Source organism: Diplotaxodon limnothrissa, linkage group LG22, assembly GCF_057381915.1.
Source record: "Diplotaxodon limnothrissa isolate DT_005_m linkage group LG22, D_limnothrissa_male_GT1.1, whole genome shotgun sequence".
In the NCBI taxonomy this organism is placed as follows: Eukaryota; Metazoa; Chordata; class Actinopteri; order Cichliformes; family Cichlidae; genus Diplotaxodon; species Diplotaxodon limnothrissa.
Window position 1 is genome coordinate 7,927,566 of NC_140616.1, and position 18,758 is coordinate 7,946,323.

The following is an 18,758-nucleotide window of genomic DNA, read 5'->3' on the forward strand; positions in this document are numbered from 1 at the left end:
CCGCGACAAAACACAAACAGTGAGAAAGAGGAACCAGATTTTATGACATGCAGTACTGGCATATAAAAAGAACACTGAACAAATTATCAAAATGTTTTTGTTCATTTTCAGAATCAAAGTTTAGCTTTTACACTTAATGCCCGTTCTGTTCTTCATCCCTTAGTTTGACATTTTGGTTTTTTCATGATGAGCCAAATGATTTGACTGAAGAAGATCCTGATGGACAGGACTGTGCGAAGATGGGGCCGATGTATTGGTTTGCTATTTCCTGCAAAGTAACTCATAGAAGTATTTGTGAGAAACCAGCTGTGGCTCTGTGCGTCTAAATTTAATTCAGGAAGTAGAGGTGAGAGTACAGGACACAATGAAAGCTAATGTTGCAAACTTTTAAAGCTTCCTTTCAGAGATGTTTAATGAAAAGATATATACACCATTTAAAATGAGATAAATGTTAATGATTAGTTTGTTCCTGATTTTTTTTTTAATGTATGTATTATGTGCTAAAACTGCAATGTCACCTGTGAAACACCTTTTTTTGTTGTAACTTTTAAGAATTTACATCAGTGTCTGACCTCACAGAGGAGTTATATAGGGTTCAGATCAGCCTTTTAACCAGCTCTCGCAATCAGCAGCACGAAGAGAAAACAAAACATCGCTGCCAACTTGATGTGGAACGAGCTATGACAGGAACACTTGCACAGATGTGAGGCGGGTTTCTGTTCAGATTTTATATTGCTGGGAGGTTTCTTCTTTCACACGCCTGCTGACTGACTGATCAGCCAAAATTCAAGGCAAACTGGTGATATAGTATTGACATATGGAGCTGGCATGATGAAACTCTTATTCACAGTTTAAGAAACAGTTTTAAATTCAGCTGTAATCTCTAAAGTTTCTTTTAGCTCTATTTTTAGCTTCCACCAGCTGCTGATGGAAACATCTGGTGTCTTTCTGCCACTTGTTCATAAACAGTGTGTTTTTAAACAGCCATCTTTCATTGAATCATGCTGATGTTTTTACTATGTATATATTCTTAAATCAATCTTGATGCACTTAATAAAAAAGTCCTTCAAACAATGAGTCCTCCTGATCAGGTGTAAATGATGGGTCATCCAGTGGTTACGGGGCCATACATGTACCCTCTCTCTCCCCCCCCCTGCAGCCCTCGGACAGCAAGGATTCGGATGATCGTGGCTTCCACGCTGCTGTCATTGAGCGGGGCGGGCGAGAACCACAGAGGGCTGCTGGGAAGGCAGCTCCGATCTGGCTGGAGGTAGAAAAGATCGCTGCGCTGCCTCAGCGATGCGGGACTACATGAAACAGAAGAAAATGTGTTTTTAAAAAAAGATAATAATAATAATGTGAGGTCATTAAAGTTAGACATCTCTAAATGTAAATACATTTTAAACATTTTATACCTTATTTTAGCGTTGATACAGAACTGTTTCAGTTTCTTATGCATTAAATGGGTTCGCAAATTTCAAACTAGGAGTAGTAATACAGCTGGTAGATGGAGATAAAGGGTGATAAGGCATAAATCCCTGAGGAGTTAGAGACACCGACCACTTGGAGAGGTAGAACTCATAGAGTCTGACTGGACAACGAAGGGGGTTCTCCTGGTTCTCCATCATCTCCAGCAAATCCTCCTCAGACTCGTTTTTCTTAACCTTCTTAGCTGGGACGTCATACGTGTCTGAAGAACACACAAAAACCACAACAACATGACTTAAGTAAAAATGTAAACTTCCATGTCATACAATTTACTATACATGAATTTCATTTGGGCCCTATTCAAAACCAAAGAGTCAGGTTTGGTACCTGACTCTTCCTGGTTTGTACAAGTAGGTGGGTGGAAGCGTAGGAAGGTGGTCTTGGTGTTGCTCTTGCTGGTTTTGGTGCAGAGTGTGATGTTTGCAAAGGACAGCCGGCGGTGCTGCTCGACTGTGGTGAAGCCAAAGTACTTGCAGAAGAAGAAGAGCAGCGTGTTGAGCAGGACAGTGGGGGAGTACGCCCCCAGCTGTTTACAGTCCCACAGAAACTGCTCCTCCACACAGGACAGGACACAACCTGCCAAAAACAGCAGGCAGCTGATGATCGTGATCAAAATATCAAAGACAGGAAAAAACTAAGGTGCTGAAGATAATTTACCTCCACCTGTGACTGAAGGTTTGAGGATCTTGGTCAACTCAGTGGAAAACCTGTCGTAGATGAGATCACTGAATATGTTCTCCAGCCGACCGTTCTGAACCAAAAACTACAGAGAAAGACAAAAACCAATATGGTTCATTAAACACTAAACACAGGATATGGTTATGACAAACAGGTGGGTGAGAAATTAACAGAAAAAGTAAACAATCGCTGAGTGTTGGATCACTGTGCCCACGGAGCAGCATGAAAGCCCCATGACACTCACCCAACCTCTAAATCTTATCATCAATGTGGAAGCTTGTGCTGTAAAAACAAGTCCACCTCCATCGACTCCGCCCAAATCACCAGAACACAAACGTCATGAAGCCCAGAATCCCCAGCCGAGAACACCAGCGTGCTGTGTGAAAAACATGCACACTAGTGTCTAAAGCCAGCATGAAGATATTGTTTAAGCCAGCCAGCAGACGTAGTAAGTGAGAGAAGGGCCCAGAACGCCACAGAAGCCGAGGGACAGCAAACAGACCCAAAAGTCCAAGAAGGGCGCTGGCCAGCACAACCCAGGCACCATGGCCAAAAGCACAAGACCACCAGCAGCCCCAAAAGGAACCCACCCAAGCCCCACACTCCTGGACCCCCATCAATCTCGGAAGCAAGAGCCACCCAGAGAAGGAGCCAGAGAGCCAAGTTAGAAAGAACCAGCAGGATCAGGCAGCCCATTTGTTAATAATTATAAATGTATATATTGTAATTTCTAGTCTTACCAGCTGAATGCTGAGGCAGAGGTAGAACAGCCTGCCGGGGGAGTACGGCTCTCCATCGGACTGTTTCACCTCCCTGATGAAGCAAAGCAGGCAGTCGCTCAGTTCAGCCACAGAGCAACGAAGGAGGTCCGCCTTCAGCGTCAGTGCATGAGCTAACAGATGAAAGAGTCATGAAAAGGTTTTAGTGGATTAGCTTTGACATCATTGCCTTCATGAGACAAAATACAAAAAAAATAAAGTTACACTCAAATTGTATTCATCTGCTCTTTTTTTATGAATTGTCTCAGAATGGAAAAACAAAGGTTTCTCACAGGACTATGGATTTTATGGTCTCTATACGAAGGTCAAACTTGACCTTGTTTTCCAGCTACAGGACCTGGGCATCGTGCAGTCACTGAGTCGACCATGGACTCCTCTGTGTACCAAAGTATTTGGCTTTGAGTCAAACGTGAGGCCCAAACTGAATCATGGAACAGGACAATGATCCCAAGCACAGCAGGATGGCTCAGAATGAATAAAGTCACAAAGTCCAGACCTCAACTGAACTGAAATGCTGTGACAGGACCTTAAGAGAAATTTATTCCTGCTAGATTCTACAATGTAGAGGGTGTAGTTACTTCTTCACAGGAAAAATGGGGAAATTTTCAAACAGCAGCATGAAGTTCTTAAAAGTTAGAAAAAGCTCCATCCTCTACCTGCACATATGCACGAACAAAGCAGAAAACAGCATGTTTATGACTATAGTAGTGTTTGCTGGGATTTTTCCACCTGAATTTTTTTAAACTCACTTCAAAGAGGGAAAAAATCTAAAGCTTACAGACAAGTAAAAAAATGTTACAAAACATACAAGAAACGGGCTCCGGGTTGGTTTGCGACTCTCTCCACTTGATCCATCTCTTCCAGGCATCAACTCCACATTGACTCTTGAGTGTGTTTTGCTTTGAACACACTGGTTGAGTAAATGGGCAAAAACACAAGTCTTTCAAAATGAACTGCTCATTGGTTTCCATTTTAGAAATTGCAGTGTTTAAAGTTTAACTGCATACAACATCTGTCAAAAAACAAAAACTAAACCCTTCGATTGTATGTACATGCCATACTGAAATTATTTTTTTTAAAGAAAACATTTTCTGAAATGCAAAAATATATAAATAATCTAAAGTACAGTCAAAAGTCAAAGTCAAATTAAATAAAATGCATAAGCAACCTAAACTAACTCTGTCTTCTTGGAAGGCTTTCTGATATTGATAGGAGGTTTTTATGCTGCTAAAAAAAAAAAAAGATGTTATAATGGTGCAGACATTAATTAATATTAATAATAATTCAGTGTCCAACTTAACAGCCTTCAGGTCAGTGGCTCAGAGTTTTAATGGCCCATTTACATTTTTACTGGCTTGTTCTGAAATTAAACAATACTCTTTTAGGTGAAATATCTTAAGTCTGTATTCTGGGTTTTATCACAGAAAAATATAAAAACCTCATTTATGAAGAAAAAGAATAAGAAAGTCAACCATATTGTTATGTAACATAAACTGTGTCATGTTTCTCATTGGTCTAATCCAGCTCTGATTCTCACCTGTTTAAAAAAAAATCATTTTAAACAAGACAAACACAAACACATATCTTTACAGCATTCCTCAACTGCACTACAGTTAGCACTATTTATTAAATGTTTACGTACTTGTGTGTTCACTTTCTGTCTCCTCTGAATCAGGTGAAGCTCTTCACTCCCAACATGCAAAATCAAACAATGCGTTAAAGCTCAGAGTGGCCGTGCTGGTTGTCTGTGTTCTCCTGGTATCGGCTCTCGTGGTAATTTATCTCTGTGAGTTTGTAGTTCTATTCATGTAGCTTTACTGATAAGTGTCTGATCTACTGTAAATTGATTATCAGAATGTTTACTATAAAATTGTGAAGAAAACCTTAACTTGTGACTTTTTAATTAATCTGCATCATATTTAATCCTTTTATTTTAAAATCCAGGCTTCAGGACAAATTTTCCAGAATTTTAATTGAAAAGAAAATAAATTTTAACAGTAATTTAGCTGTTAAAGTCCAGTGAGCTATACAATCACCTGCTTAATCACCTGCATCTTAACCAACACGTGCACTTTATTACAGTTAATTATTTATTTATTTAAGGTTAATAAATCCATAACATTACATAATTTTGAGTTATAACATCATTAATAAATTGGATGTATGGGAAAGTCATTCATAAATGTGTTTTACTCTGAGGTGGAACTATGCATTTTAACACAATGGGTTTTTTTGTAATTCATATGTTAAATATATGTAATTGATTATTTTTATTTGTAACCTAGAAATTAAAAATCATAATTAAACTGCAGCTCAGATATTCTTCTTTATGAGTCTTAGTGTGCTGTCGCCGTCAGTGGAAGAAGAATATCTGACATTTGTTTTTAAACAAATTAAATATATGACTTTTCAGTATACTACATATATATAACAACTATATTTAATTAGAAATAATCATCATTTTACTATACAGTTCATGAAACAGTTTTTAAATGGTTGTGCTGTGCGTTCAGTTCAGTAGCCATGTTACTCTACTCTCTGTTTATATAGATATATTTTTTACCTGCATGCTACCAAAACCTCCTCAAATGTGATCAAAATTGGGACAAATTTACTGACATAAGAGAAGTTCTAGTAACAAAGATCTTCTCCTTGGCTATAGACTCTGCAACTTAAATGCAAATGAAACCAAAAATGTTACTGACTGATTTGCATTTTTTCTTTTTTGTATTTTATGTGTATATATATATATATATATATATATATATATATATATATATATATATATATATATATATATATATACACACATACATATATATACACACACACACGTGTGTGCGCAAGACACACACACACACACACACACACACACATCTATATATAGCCAAATTTAAAAAAACAAAGTGTTTCTGCTGAAATTTTATGAAAATCTTTATTTTTTTCATAACAGTAACACAATCGTACAGCAGGATACCGCCTACAACCCCACAACCTCCTGATACAACTACGAGTAAGTTTTATATTTTGTCTTTGATGTGCTTTTTCAATCCTCTGATTGAAGAGAAGGATGGACTGACAGAATCAGTATGTTAGATTGTAACTGCAGGACAGACTCCAAATCACACAAACATCAACATGATTTCTTCCACTTCACTGAAGTCTTTGATGCAATTTCTTCAAAGATGATCCATGTTATAAATGTGAAGATGGCTGGAAGCAACATGGAGAAAAGTGCTATTTTTTCTCCACAAGCAAATCATCCTGGAATGTGAGCAGCACTGGATGTAGCACTAAAGGAGGAGACCTGGTTAAGATAGACAGCAAAGAGGAGCAGGTACAAACCCCTCCTGCAGGTTCTCACCCTCATGTTTCATCATCATTCACAAAGTAACTTAATCATTTTTTTCTGTTTAGAGTTTCTTGAGGATAGCTATTCAACAAAAAATCGAGAGCTATGACGACCTTTTCTGGATCGGACTGACAGACTCAGCAGTAGAGGGCAGATGGTTGTGGGTGGACGGCTCACCGCTGAATGAAAGGTTTGATTCAGCCCAATTACATTATATTACACTTCATACATATGAAATGTACTACATGGTTTGCCTATTCACAATAACAGTCACCTTAGACGGTGGATTATAGTGTAAGGAAAAGACAGAAAGAAGAGAGACCAGCGGTACTCAGTGACAGTGAGGTGGTGAGCAGAAAGAGAAGGGCTTAGAACGACCGCGACAAAACACAAACAGTGAGAAAGAGGAACCAGATTTTATGACATGCAGTACTGGCATATAAAAAGAACACTGAACAAATTATCAAAATGTTTTTGTTCATTTTCAGAATCAAAGTTTAGCTTTTACACTTAATGCCCGTTCTGTTCTTCATCCCTTAGTTTGACATTTTGGTTTTTTCATGATGAGCCAAATGATTTGACTGAAGAAGATCCTGATGGACAGGACTGTGCGAAGATGGGGCCGATGTATTGGTTTGCTATTTCCTGCAAAGTAACTCATAGAAGTATTTGTGAGAAACCAGCTGTGGCTCTGTGCGTCTAAATTTAATTCAGGAAGTAGAGGTGAGAGTACAGGACACAATGAAAGCTAATGTTGCAAACTTTTAAAGCTTCCTTTCAGAGATGTTTAATGAAAAGATATATACACCATTTAAAATGAGATAAATGTTAATGATTAGTTTGTTCCTGATTTTTTTTTTAATGTATGTATTATGTGCTAAAACTGCAATGTCACCTGTGAAACACCTTTTTTTGTTGTAACTTTTAAGAATTTACATCAGTGTCTGACCTCACAGAGGAGTTATATAGGGTTCAGATCAGCCTTTTAACCAGCTCTCGCAATCAGCAGCACGAAGAGAAAACAAAACATCGCTGCCAACTTGATGTGGAACGAGCTATGACAGGAACACTTGCACAGATGTGAGGCGGGTTTCTGTTCAGATTTTATATTGCTGGGAGGTTTCTTCTTTCACACGCCTGCTGACTGACTGATCAGCCAAAATTCAAGGCAAACTGGTGATATAGTATTGACATATGGAGCTGGCATGATGAAACTCTTATTCACAGTTTAAGAAACAGTTTTAAATTCAGCTGTAATCTCTAAAGTTTCTTTTAGCTCTATTTTTAGCTTCCACCAGCTGCTGATGGAAACATCTGGTGTCTTTCTGCCACTTGTTCATAAACAGTGTGTTTTTAAACAGCCATCTTTCATTGAATCATGCTGATGTTTTTACTATGTATATATTCTTAAATCAATCTTGATGCACCTAATAAAAAAGTCCTTCAAACAATGAGTCCTCCTGATCAGGTGTAAATGATGGGTCATCCAGTGGTTACGGGGCCATACATGTACCCTCTCTCTCCCCCCCCCTGCAGCCCTCGGACAGCAAGGATTCGGATGATCGTGGCTTCCACGCTGCTGTCATTGAGCGGGACGGGCGAGAACCACAGAGGGCTGCTGGGAAGGCAGCTCCGATCTGGCTGGAGGTAGAAAAGATCGCTGCGCTGCCTCAGCAATGCGGGACTACATGAAACAGAAGAAAATGTGTTTTTAAAAAAAGATAATAATAATAATGTGAGGTCATTAAAGTTAGACATCTCTAAATGTAAATACATTTTAAACATTTTATACCTTATTTTAGCGTTGATACAGAACTGTTTCAGTTTCTTATGCATTAAATGGGTTCGCAAATTTCAAACTAGGAGTAGTAATACAGCTGGTAGATGGAGATAAAGGGTGATAAGGCATAAATCCCTGAGGAGTTAGAGACACCGACCACTTGGAGAGGTAGAACTCATAGAGTCTGACTGGACAACGAAGGGGGTTCTCCTGGTTCTCCATCATCTCCAGCAAATCCTCCTCAGACTCGTTTTTCTTAACCTTCTTAGCTGGGACGTCATACGTGTCTGAAGAACACACAAAAACCACAACAACATGACTTAAGTAAAAATGTAAACTTCCATGTCATACAATTTACTATACATGAATTTCATTTGGGCCCTCAGCCGTTTGGTACCTGACTCTTCCTGGTTTGTACAAGTAGGTGGGTGGAAGCGTAGGAAGGTGGTCTTGGTGTTGCTCTTGCTGGTTTTGGTGCAGAGTGTGATGTTTGCAAAGGACAGCCGGCGGTGCTGCTCGACTGTGGTGAAGCCAAAGTACTTGCAGAAGAAGAAGAGCAGCGTGTTGAGCAGGACAGTGGGGGAGTACGCCCCCAGCTGTTTACAGTCCCACAGAAACTGCTCCTCCACACAGGACAGGACACAACCTGCCAAAAACAGCAGGCAGCTGATGATCGTGATCAAAATATCAAAGACAGGAAAAAACTAAGGTGCTGAAGATAATTTACCTCCACCTGTGACTGAAGGTTTAAGGATCTTGGTCAACTCAGTGGAAAACCTGTCGTAGATGAGATCACTGAATATGTTCTCCAGCCGACCGTTCTGAACCAAAAACTACAGAGAAAGACAAAAACAAATATGGCTCATTAAACACTAAACACAGGATATGGTTATGACAAACAGGTGGGTGAGAAATTAACAGAAAAAGTAAACAATCGCTGAGTGTTGGATCACTGTGCCCACGGAGCAGCATGAAAGCCCCATGACACTCACCCAACCTCTAAATCTTATCATCAATGTGGAAGCTTGTGCTGTAAAAACAAGTCCACCTCCATCGACTCCGCCCAAATCACCAGAACACAAACGTCATGAAGCCCAGAATCCCCAGCCGAGAACACCAGCGTGCTGTGTGAAAAACATGCACACTAGTGTCTAAAGCCAGCATGAAGATATAGTTTAAGCCAGCCAGCAGACGTAGTAAGTGAGAGAAGGGCCCAGAACGCCACAGAAGCCGAGGGACAGCAAACAGACCCAAAAGTCCAAGAAGGGCGCTGGCCAGCACAACCCAGGCACCATGGCCAAAAGCACAAGACCACCAGCAGCCCCAAAAGGAACCCACCCAAGCCCCACACTCCTGGACCCCCATCAATCTCGGAAGCAAGAGCCACCCAGAGAAGGAGCCAGAGAGCCAAGTTAGAAAGAACCAGCAGGATCAGGCAGCCCATTTGTTAATAATTATAAATGTATATATTGTAATTTCTAGTCTTACCAGCTGAATGCTGAGGCAGAGGTAGAACAGCCTGCCGGGGGAGTACGGCTCTCCATCGGACTGTTTCACCTCCCTGATGAAGCAAAGCAGGCAGTCGCTCAGTTCAGCCACAGAGCAACGAAGGAGGTCCGCCTTCAGCGTCAGTGCATGAGCTAACAGATGAAAGAGTCACGAAAAGGTTTTAGTGGATTAGCTTTGACATCATTGCCTTCATGAGACAAAATACAAAAAAAATAAAGTTACACTCAAATTGTATTCATCTGCTCTTTTTTTATGAATTGTCTCAGAATGGAAAAACAAAGGTTTCTCACAGGACTATGGATTTTATGGTCTCTATACGAAGGTCAAACTTGACCTTGTTTTCCAGCTACAGGACCTGGGCATCGTGCAGTCACTGAGTCGACCATGGACTCCTCTGTGTACCAAAGTATTTGGCTTTGAGTCAAACGTGAGGCCCAAACTGAATCATGGAACAGGACAATGATCCCAAGCACAGCAGGATGGCTCAGAATGAATAAAGTCACAAAGTCCAGACCTCAACTGAACTGAAATGCTGTGACAGGACCTTAAGAGAAATTTATTCCTGCTAGATTCTACAATGTAGAGGGTGTAGTTACTTCTTCACAGGAAAAATGGGGAAATTTTCAAACAGCAGCATGAAGTTCTTAAAAGTTAGAAAAAGCTCCATCCTCTACCTGCACATATGCACGAACAAAGCAGAAAACAGCATGTTTATGACTATAGTAGTGTTTGCTGGGATTTTTCCACCTGAATTTTTTTAAACTCACTTCAAAGAGGGAAAAAATCTAAAGCTTACAGACAAGTAAAAAAATGTTACAAAACATACAAGAAACGGGCTCCGGGTTGGTTTGCGACTCTCTCCACTTGATCCATCTCTTCCAGGCATCAACTCCACATTGACTCTTGAGTGTGTTTTGCTTTGAACACACTGGTTGAGTAAAGTCTGTTTTAGGAGCGTCTTGCTCATCTTTCTTTGAAAGCTGCTCCAGGTTACAATCCTGAGACACACAGAAGAGTCAAAACCACAGAAAGGAAACATCACGCAGCTTCTAACCAGCTCAGCTGGTTTCTTACCTTGTTCTTGTCTTTGTCCAAAGTTTGTGGTACTAAAATTGGAGCAGGAGGAGCGACGGGTGATCTCCGAGGAGTTTCCAGAGCTGAAGGAGGAGAAAGAGGTGGGGGGTCAGGAAGAGGACTGCTGGGCATGTCCTCATCTGAAACTGGAGGGGAGGTTTTGTGGCCTCGCGGCTGAGTGACCGGCCCGGCGCTGGTATCAAAGAAATCCTCCTGGTTGTCAAAAGTGGGCTTAAAATCTGTACGCAAGTCACTGCTGCAGCTCCTGGCATGGTCTGAAAATAATGGAAAAAAAACAAGAGAGAGAAACAGTTCTTTTATCCTTGATATTTTTTATTATTAGAGAAAAAAAATATGTGCACTTATTACAGGAACACAGCACCTATAATCCAAGATCTTTTACAAAGCACATTCTGACAGCTCAAAGCAGTAAAACCAGCAAGTTCAACAACTGCAGCTAAATGGAGTAGAGCCAGCTGTTATTATTACTAACCCGAAAAACACACTGTATGTAAGTGTTGTTGAAGCTAATAGTAACCTGTGTATTAACATTATTAACAGGTAATACTAAGGTGTGTTTGTTTACAGGAAACATCACTAATCAGCCCTCTATGGTGACACAGGATCTTTGACAAAGCTGTGACTGTCACGTCCATCCCGAGTAAACCGAAACATTAAGTTATAAATGACTGATGAGATCATAACAATGACACAAACAGTTGTTTGGCTCAGTTTGGTTCATGTGTCCATAAATGATGGAAACTAACTTTTCTTACCCGAGTACTACAGGTCGTCCTGTCCCTGTAAAAATATAACTCTGTAATTATTTCATGTAATTAAAAACAATTCTTACCCTCCAGGGATGAAGGCTTGGGTCTTTCTTCCTCTTTTATCATTTTTCCATGCTTCTGCCCTTCCTCGCTCTGCTCTATCTCCGTCTCAGGCCTGATGTTGAGCTCGCCCTGTAAGTTTTCAGGATGCAAACTCTCCTTTGTGGATTTCACCGTTGCCTCAGAGCCATCTGTGTTCACACGGAGGACCAGGGGCACAGGCAGCTGTGGGAAACACAGACTTAAGACTCGGGTTTCTACTGAGTTTAAAAGGTTGAAATGCGGCAAATGACAAATGTACTTAAAGTTAAAAGCAGCAGGACAAACAGCTTTCAATAAATTATCATCGTTTTTTAAATGAACCACAACTCAGAAATGTTTTTTCCCTCAAACAGAAAAAAACTTCAAGGATTTTTAAAAAATATGTAACCTAGAAATGACAAAGCAACATTTAAGTACTTTTAAAGAATGAGAGCATTTATCTTACAGTAATGGTCTCATATTTGTTTAAGATCAAAGATGTGTTTTACTTACCAGTAAGGGCAGGCCCACCGGCTGTGGGGTGTACTGGCTGTACATGTTCATAGGCACAGGAACGTAAACCGGCACTGGGACAGGCAGGACTACGACTTTAGGATCACAACGGTCTTCTAACAACAGAAAAGAAAAAATTGAGTAAACACCAAAACTGTTAATTCTGAAAAGATGGTACCTGTTCATGTTTCACAACAGACATTTTATGTGCTTCACCTTTTTGTGTCTCTATGTTAAGAGCCTCTTCTGTACAGGAGACCCCTTTGTTATGAACCAGCGGAGTACAGATGATCGACTTGTTCTTGAGCTCCTTTGGGACAGTCTGAACGCTGGCCTGAAGAACAGACAGGTCACAAAAACACCTTCAACTACGATCAAATCAAAATGACGACAAAGACAACTTCATTTGTAACACAGATCATATTATTAGGTCATTCTGAAATTTAGCCACTTCTAATGTATCAAAACAGAAGTTTATATAGAGGCACATTGATTAAAACATCTTTGCAGACTTACATGTCCAATGACCTTTGTTTGAATGTCAGTGATGGAGCCTGTGGAGAAATGATAACCAGAAAAAACATGGCAACAACTATAGTCAGAGCAGCTAAAACAAAACACACACAGCATCACAATTTCCCACAATTACTACTCAGTTTATTTCCTGGGTGAAATATCACCATGTGTTAATAAATAATGTGTCTGTGTGTGTGCGTGTACCAAGCTGTGGAGAGGCTGCTGGGCCGCTGTGCTGCCTGGTCAGAGCATTAGCCAAAGATAAAACATTCCCAATGACAGGAGAGGACTCTGCTGGTGCTGCAGGTACTGGAGATAAAGAGACTTCTGGAAAGAGAGGAGAGCCAGTCAGTGGTGCCAGTAACTGATTAAACTGCAGCACAGATTTATAAAGCCTGTAACTGACCCAGGACTCGAGAACAAATTATAGCCTTCACTTAACCAGGAAGCTCCATCAGGAGCAAATGAAGCAGCAAATGTGCATACCTCCGTCGAGCATCTGAACCTTGTTACTGCAGAAGTGCAGGAGACACTTCATGCCACAGAAGTATTTGACCTCTCCCAGCAGTGGCAGACTCTGCTTTAGTTTCCCTTTGTTACTGCAGGTGTCACATTTTGCCACCTGAGAAAAAAATCAGTTAGGAGAAGAATTGGTGATTAAATTGTCTTTTTACAAATTATATTCAAGGGTAAAAGGAAAAAGAACCTTCATCTGCAGCAGACAGACTGTGCAGAGTGTGAGCATCACCCTTCACTTACATGGATGAGGAGCATTTTGTATTTTGAGCAGCAGGCTTCAGAGCAGAACTCGATGTCCGTGTCTTCACCCGGTGTCGTCACCAGACTCTTGGATATCGACTGGCAGTAACTGCACGAGCGACAGTGTTTACCCCACTTCCCTTTTAGCTCTTGACAAAAAAGTGTCTTGCAGGCTGCGAGAAGAGAAAGATGAGGCTCCAGTAAACTTCCCAATCATGTGAAATGGACCATAAACAAACTACACTGACATGTTCTCCCTACCATCGCTGCAGAAGCAGCAGTCTTTGCCGCCGACTCTCTTGACGTCTTTGATGATTCTTTCATTCTTACAGTATTCACAGGTAGCCGTGATGCTGTTGACCCTCTTAAATTCTTGAAAACAGGCCACACTACATGCAAAGTATATTTTTTCCTGCACACAAACATGGTTATATTTTGATAAAAATCAGTCCACATAAACATGAATGTTTCTAACAGCTTACAGGTGACAGAGAGACAGTTTAACAGCTGGTGTAAAACAGTGTTGAACTAACAATGCATACAATCAAGAGAGGAAAAAAAACAACAAAATTTTCAACCCACACAGCCCTCACTGTTTGTGGTTCTCCACATTTAAAGAAAGGACGGGAGAATGGTACCTTTCTCTGGATGACTTTGGGTGTAGTTAATACGATGCTTTGACACTGGGCGCATAGCAGCTTCGGTGGTGGATGGAGGAAATCCCTTTGACTTTGATCGGGGACTCCTGCTGGATTCTGGCTCTCCTGTAAATCAGACAAAAGAAAGAAATGGGCGAGCCATTGTTCAAAACTTCTGATAGAAATGTGACAAACAAAATCTTAAAGTCAAGCTTGCTGTAAAGAAAGTATTTCACCTTTGGGTGCTTTTAAATGTTTTTGGGTGGGAATCGAGGGCTTTGTTTTATTAGCATATATTAAATACATTACCCTGAAATCCATGCCACACTTAAGAGTGCAGAAGTTTCTGATGGAGGCATCTGACATGGCAAGGTGACAGGTTGGCACTGCAGTCTTACCACAGTGGTCACAATTCAATGAGGCAGCTGAGGAGAAGGGGAGGTTTAATCGAGGAAAGCATGAAACTGAGCAGATTTATGTTTGCACCTTTGAATTTGAAGTCTTTTCATACAGTTTAAAAAATGCTTTATCTCCAGGTTTTACTTTTATAAATAAAAAATAGTTAACACACAATGAAAGTTTGAAGCTTCTGAGTTACAAACAGAACTAAATAAGACAAACAGAAGCTGAACAAAGCATCCGTCCCGTACCTGATGAATTGACAGCCTGGATCTTGAATGCAGACACGCAGCTTTTGGTGCAGAAGAGCTCCACAACATTTTCACTGCTTTTGTTTTCAACCATGTCTGATATCGGAGAAGTGTTACGGCACATTGTGCACGGCTGCGGGGTTTGGATTTTCTGTGCAACAACAAAAAGCAAAGACTCAAATTCAGCTCGTGTCATTTTTTGAAGATTAGGAAAAAGTAACATTTTGCTTTTAGAAATTGCCTAAAATCTTAAATGAAAAATGAACCTCCTTTGATCCAGTTTTGTTGCAACCTGCTTACACTTGCAAACTTGCAGCCAAAGCTGCCTCAGATGAGTGTAGCAATGCCCTCTTTTCTTAATGTCATACAGACCCAGCTGTCTAACACTAAGTGACAAAAGCAATCTGAATCCTGGGTTTTTGGCTCATTATTTAACATATCCGATGTGTTTAATATTTGCCACAATACATTCACAACAGTAGGAAAAGCAAACTTTATCCTTCAGACCTGCTTGAATTGGGCCAGGCACTCTTCACTGCAAAGTTTGTTGCCGCCCTCCTCCATCTTGAGCGTGAGCGGTGTTTTACGGCGTGCGCGGCAGTTCGCACAGACTGTGATGTTGTTCATGCCGCAGAACCGCAGAAAACACGGCTCACTGCAGATCTTGTGGATGGCGTCCTCTTTCGTGATCTCGTGTTTGCTCTACAAGAAGATAAACAGAGGTCAGGCTCATTTAGAACACACGAATCCAGCTAACAAATAAACTGCAACTTAATCATCGACTGATGAAACTATTATAGCAGGCAGTGTCGTGTAATTAGATTAGAGAAACTGTTCCCTGGTCTCTTACAATGCAATATCTGCTGCACATGCTGCATTGTGAGTGTGATGAGACAGGAGCCACGGGTATTTTGGTGGACACTTGTTTCTTGTAGTTGAAGGAGGACAGGCAAGTCTGGCTGCAGAAATCCTTCTTTGTCCCCTCGTTATCCAGCGGGGCCTCGAGGATGTCCTGAGGCTCTCTTATCACTCTGAGAAAACGAGGAACGGTAAGATTAAAAAAATTCAATAGAGTGAAGTTTAGATGAAGTTGAAATAAGTTAAAGGACATCAGTTATTCTGTGAATGAGCCTAAAAAGAAGAATAATTAGAGCTGTTGGGTTTATCTAAGCACAAACCCTGCTGGAACAATAAGACAACCAAAGCAGCACCAAAACAAGACACAAGACGGAGCTCTTCGTCTGATCACTCGCGAGGGAAGCCGACTACGGTCAAGCGCTGTTCCTTCCACTTGAACCCTGTCAACCTCGGCCGGACTTCCCGTAGCGCCCCTTTTATTGTGTGTGTGTGTGTGTGTGTGTGTGTGTGTGAAAATATGGCCCTGTGAAACCTGCTCAGCCAGGCCTAGCAATGTTTTACTATGTTATCTGCAAAGGAATGCAACTCCCAAGATGACTGGCACGAGGCGCCTCCAACCAGCCCAACTAAGACAAACAACTGTTGTAACTGAACAGATATAGAGTGCGTGTGTTCCACCATACCATATATCACAAAACAAGATGCGACCTTCCCATGAACTTGGTAAAATGGCCTGCATTTGTATAGCGCTTTACTTAGTCCCTAAGGACCCCAAAGCGCTTTACACTACATTCAGTCATTCACACACAGCGCCAGCAGGCACCACCACCAGTAGGCAAACATGGAGTTAGTATCTTGCCCAAGGATATTTGGCATGCAGGAGGCAGCCTGGGATCGAACCACCGACCTTCTGATTAGTGGCTGACCTGCTCTGCCACCTGAGCTACAGCCACCCCTAACTTAACATGTGTATAAGGTACACCTAACAGCAGAAGGGAGTGAACAGAGAATGCACCCAGAACCTTAGCAGACCTAAATAAGGATGAGACATTTAACAACATACAAACAATTATATGTTTCTAAGTACAAATGACAATCTTAAGTTATCACTCTCACAAGAGCAGTCCAGCAACCAAAGACTGGGACTGTTAGACTCACTGAAGACAGAAGTGGCACGTCCTCCAAACTGGTATCTTTTGGTAACATTTCAGGAGGCAGGAAGTGGAGCAGAATGTGCCAGTGTGGTTTTTCCTCTGGTAAACTGTCTCTCCATCCATGAGGACCTGTTTGCAGGCGGAGCACGATGCAGGGACATCCGTGTTGGTGAGCGAGGGCTCTGCAGGTTTGGATTCATCGGTCAAGGAGAAAACCGACCCAATCTTTAAGTCCTCCTGTAAAAACCAGAACAGGAGACGATGCGCGGGTGGAGTGCTGTTTAAATGATCCCCTGGATATTTAGATGATTTAATGTGCTGTCTATGTTTTTCTAGTTACAATAAATGACATCATTGTGTCCAGTAATATCTAACTGAAATAATAAAGAAGTTACTGTATAATGTAAAGGGGAAAATGATTGATAATGATTGAGTATCTTACCTTTACTACATTTGGCTCCTTCTTGATGTCCTGATGAGAAACTGAGGCTGTGAGACTCTGGCTGTACCCCTCATCGATGGGCTCTGTTTTGATCTTGATGAAGAGGCAAGAGAGATTTGGATTAACTGTGTAAGGTTAATAGCAAAGGCCTACATGTGAAGCACTGTGAGGACTCTAACGTAAGTGGTAATGTACTGGAAAGAGATTTAATAAACAGAATTTATTGTAATCATGAATTGCTGTTATCATTCAGTTGTTAATAACATTTATTCTGTCACTGAATCCAAACTGGGTGTGGCTACTAAAGAAGACATTTTTTACATAAAACTTACGCAGTTGAGATGTATTACAGATGGCTTCGCGTCTTTAACCTCACAAACTTCAGATGAAGAGCTTTTCTTGTCTATAAGAACAAAAGCATGAACAATATTTCTGCTTTTGACACCTAAAAGCTTAAAAACTGCTGTCCAACTGCAAAGTTCAGCGAGCACAGCACAATAGAGCACACTTTCTCTGCAGTTTGAAATATGACTGGAGATACCCGTCACAGTGAAGGTCTGGGCCTCGTACACCATCATACACCTGTTGCTGCAGAAGAACTCCAGCCTGCCTTCATCATTTTTATTTTCAATCATGTCTGACAGCTGATGGGACGTCTGGCACATGGGGCAGAGCTGACGAGTGCCAACTTTCTGCAAAGATAACGAATGAAAAATGTGAGATGAAGAACACCATTACCTTAGACATATGTTGTAAAGTATTATGCCTACTCCACATTTATGAAGGTGAGACTCATAATGGTTTTTAAAACTGAACTGAGTGTCTTTAACAGAAGTTATAACATTTTGCTGTTTGCATTTAAGCTGCACATGTTTTGCTTAACACATGAAACACAAAGCCTGGTGATGACCTGTTATTAGTTCGTTTAAATTATCGGATGCTCTATGGGTTAAATGTGCCCTGATTTCTTTTTATTTCTCAAGTCCTTAGTTTTCAAACATCCGGTCCTGAAATAACATTTAAAGAACATTTAATAATTTCTGTGCGCTTTCCTCATACTGACACAGTAACAGGATGTCTGGATTATATGATGGAGTTACATTAAGCACAAATACATTATGGGAATATATAAAAGATGGCCTCATGTTACCTGCACATAGCTACTTTACCACGGACATGGTTGCTTGATTATGATTAGTAATTAACAGTTCTAATAACTAAAAATAATAAAACATGCTCCTCGTTCTCTTTCCTCTCAACTAGCCACCTGCCAGCAATCTCTTCCTGTTAAAAAGGAGTCCTTCCTTTGCCCTTTGTTTTAGGCAAATGTGTTGTTTTAGGCACATTCAAGTCTTTTTGTCAAATATGGAGATAATGTGTTTGGGTTTTTTTTTTGTTTTGTTTTTATTTCTGCACCTCTTTAAACTTGACCAGACATTCATCACTGCAGAGGGCTTTACTGCCGTCCTCCAGCTTGACCACGAGACATTTGTTGTAGCAGACGGCGTCACACATGTCGCAGAGAGACAAGCGCAGGTTGTTGACTTTGCGGTAGCTCATGAAGCAGGAGTCACTGCAAAGTCTGTGGACCACGCCGTTCAGGGTCACCGTGAGTTTGCACTAAGGTTGGAAACGGAATGTGTTAAGAGTAGTTATTACAAAAATATATTATGAACGTGATAATAATAACAGCAAGTTTTAAAGTAAAAGGATGGAG

At 40.8% G+C, this 18,758-nt stretch overlaps 3 protein-coding genes across 3 annotated transcripts in view; 1 reads left to right on the forward strand and 2 right to left on the reverse strand.

The window, feature by feature from the left end:
* The window catches only part of LOC146609326 (uncharacterized), a 7,118-nt gene extending 6,792 nt beyond the window's left edge, over window positions 1-326 (forward strand). The window contains exon 10 of the mRNA XM_085346995.1: window positions 164-326. Coding sequence (XP_085203121.1) covers window positions 164-326 — 163 coding nt within the window. The remainder of the gene's footprint in view (window positions 1-163) is intronic.
* Window positions 327-1,086: 760 nt separating this feature from the next.
* On the reverse strand, window positions 1,087-3,916 carry LOC146609327 (zinc finger MYM-type protein 4-like). The gene is made up of 6 exons (XM_085346996.1): window positions 3,754-3,916; window positions 2,907-3,058; window positions 2,146-2,251; window positions 1,816-2,064; window positions 1,561-1,690; window positions 1,087-1,307 (listed from the first exon to the last, which is right to left on the reverse strand). Exons 1-6 carry the CDS (start codon window positions 3,914-3,916, stop codon window positions 1,106-1,108), a joined length of 1,002 nt encoding a protein of 333 aa, XP_085203122.1. The 3' UTR covers window positions 1,087-1,105.
* Window positions 3,917-7,779: 3,863 nt separating this feature from the next.
* LOC146609328 (uncharacterized) overlaps window positions 7,780-18,758 on the reverse strand; it is a 30,077-nt gene continuing 19,098 nt past the window's right edge. The window contains exons 24-48 of the mRNA XM_085346997.1: window positions 18,458-18,661; window positions 17,583-17,733; window positions 17,374-17,444; window positions 17,042-17,134; window positions 16,604-16,836; window positions 15,438-15,618; window positions 15,095-15,289; window positions 14,588-14,738; window positions 14,247-14,362; window positions 13,938-14,063; window positions 13,561-13,711; window positions 13,300-13,472; window positions 13,027-13,162; window positions 12,745-12,867; window positions 12,541-12,578; window positions 12,241-12,358; window positions 12,025-12,140; window positions 11,514-11,715; window positions 10,661-10,935; window positions 10,413-10,584; window positions 9,566-9,717; window positions 8,805-8,910; window positions 8,475-8,723; window positions 8,235-8,364; window positions 7,780-7,981 (exon numbers count right to left, since the gene is read on the reverse strand). Coding sequence (XP_085203123.1) covers window positions 7,780-7,981; window positions 8,235-8,364; window positions 8,475-8,723; window positions 8,805-8,910; window positions 9,566-9,717; window positions 10,413-10,584; window positions 10,661-10,935; window positions 11,514-11,715; window positions 12,025-12,140; window positions 12,241-12,358; window positions 12,541-12,578; window positions 12,745-12,867; window positions 13,027-13,162; window positions 13,300-13,472; window positions 13,561-13,711; window positions 13,938-14,063; window positions 14,247-14,362; window positions 14,588-14,738; window positions 15,095-15,289; window positions 15,438-15,618; window positions 16,604-16,836; window positions 17,042-17,134; window positions 17,374-17,444; window positions 17,583-17,733; window positions 18,458-18,661 — 3,864 coding nt within the window. The remainder of the gene's footprint in view (window positions 7,982-8,234; window positions 8,365-8,474; window positions 8,724-8,804; window positions 8,911-9,565; window positions 9,718-10,412; window positions 10,585-10,660; window positions 10,936-11,513; window positions 11,716-12,024; window positions 12,141-12,240; window positions 12,359-12,540; window positions 12,579-12,744; window positions 12,868-13,026; window positions 13,163-13,299; window positions 13,473-13,560; window positions 13,712-13,937; window positions 14,064-14,246; window positions 14,363-14,587; window positions 14,739-15,094; window positions 15,290-15,437; window positions 15,619-16,603; window positions 16,837-17,041; window positions 17,135-17,373; window positions 17,445-17,582; window positions 17,734-18,457; window positions 18,662-18,758) is intronic.

What these genes read in the sequence shown, in the direction of transcription:
- LOC146609327 (XM_085346996.1), bottom strand. Translation starts at nt 3,916, where the DNA reads ATGGAAACCAATGAGCAGTTCATTTTGAAAGACTTGTGTTTTTGCCCA. An exon ending in CAACCCGGAGCCCGTTTCTT is followed by an intron (nt 3,059 to 3,753) that starts GTATGTTTTGTA and finishes TTCATCTGTTAG; the next exon opens with CTCATGCACTGACGCTGAAG. An exon ending in GAGTTCTACCTCTCCAAGTG is followed by an intron (nt 1,308 to 1,560) that starts GTCGGTGTCTCT and finishes TGTTTCATGTAG; the next exon opens with TCCCGCATCGCTGAGGCAGC.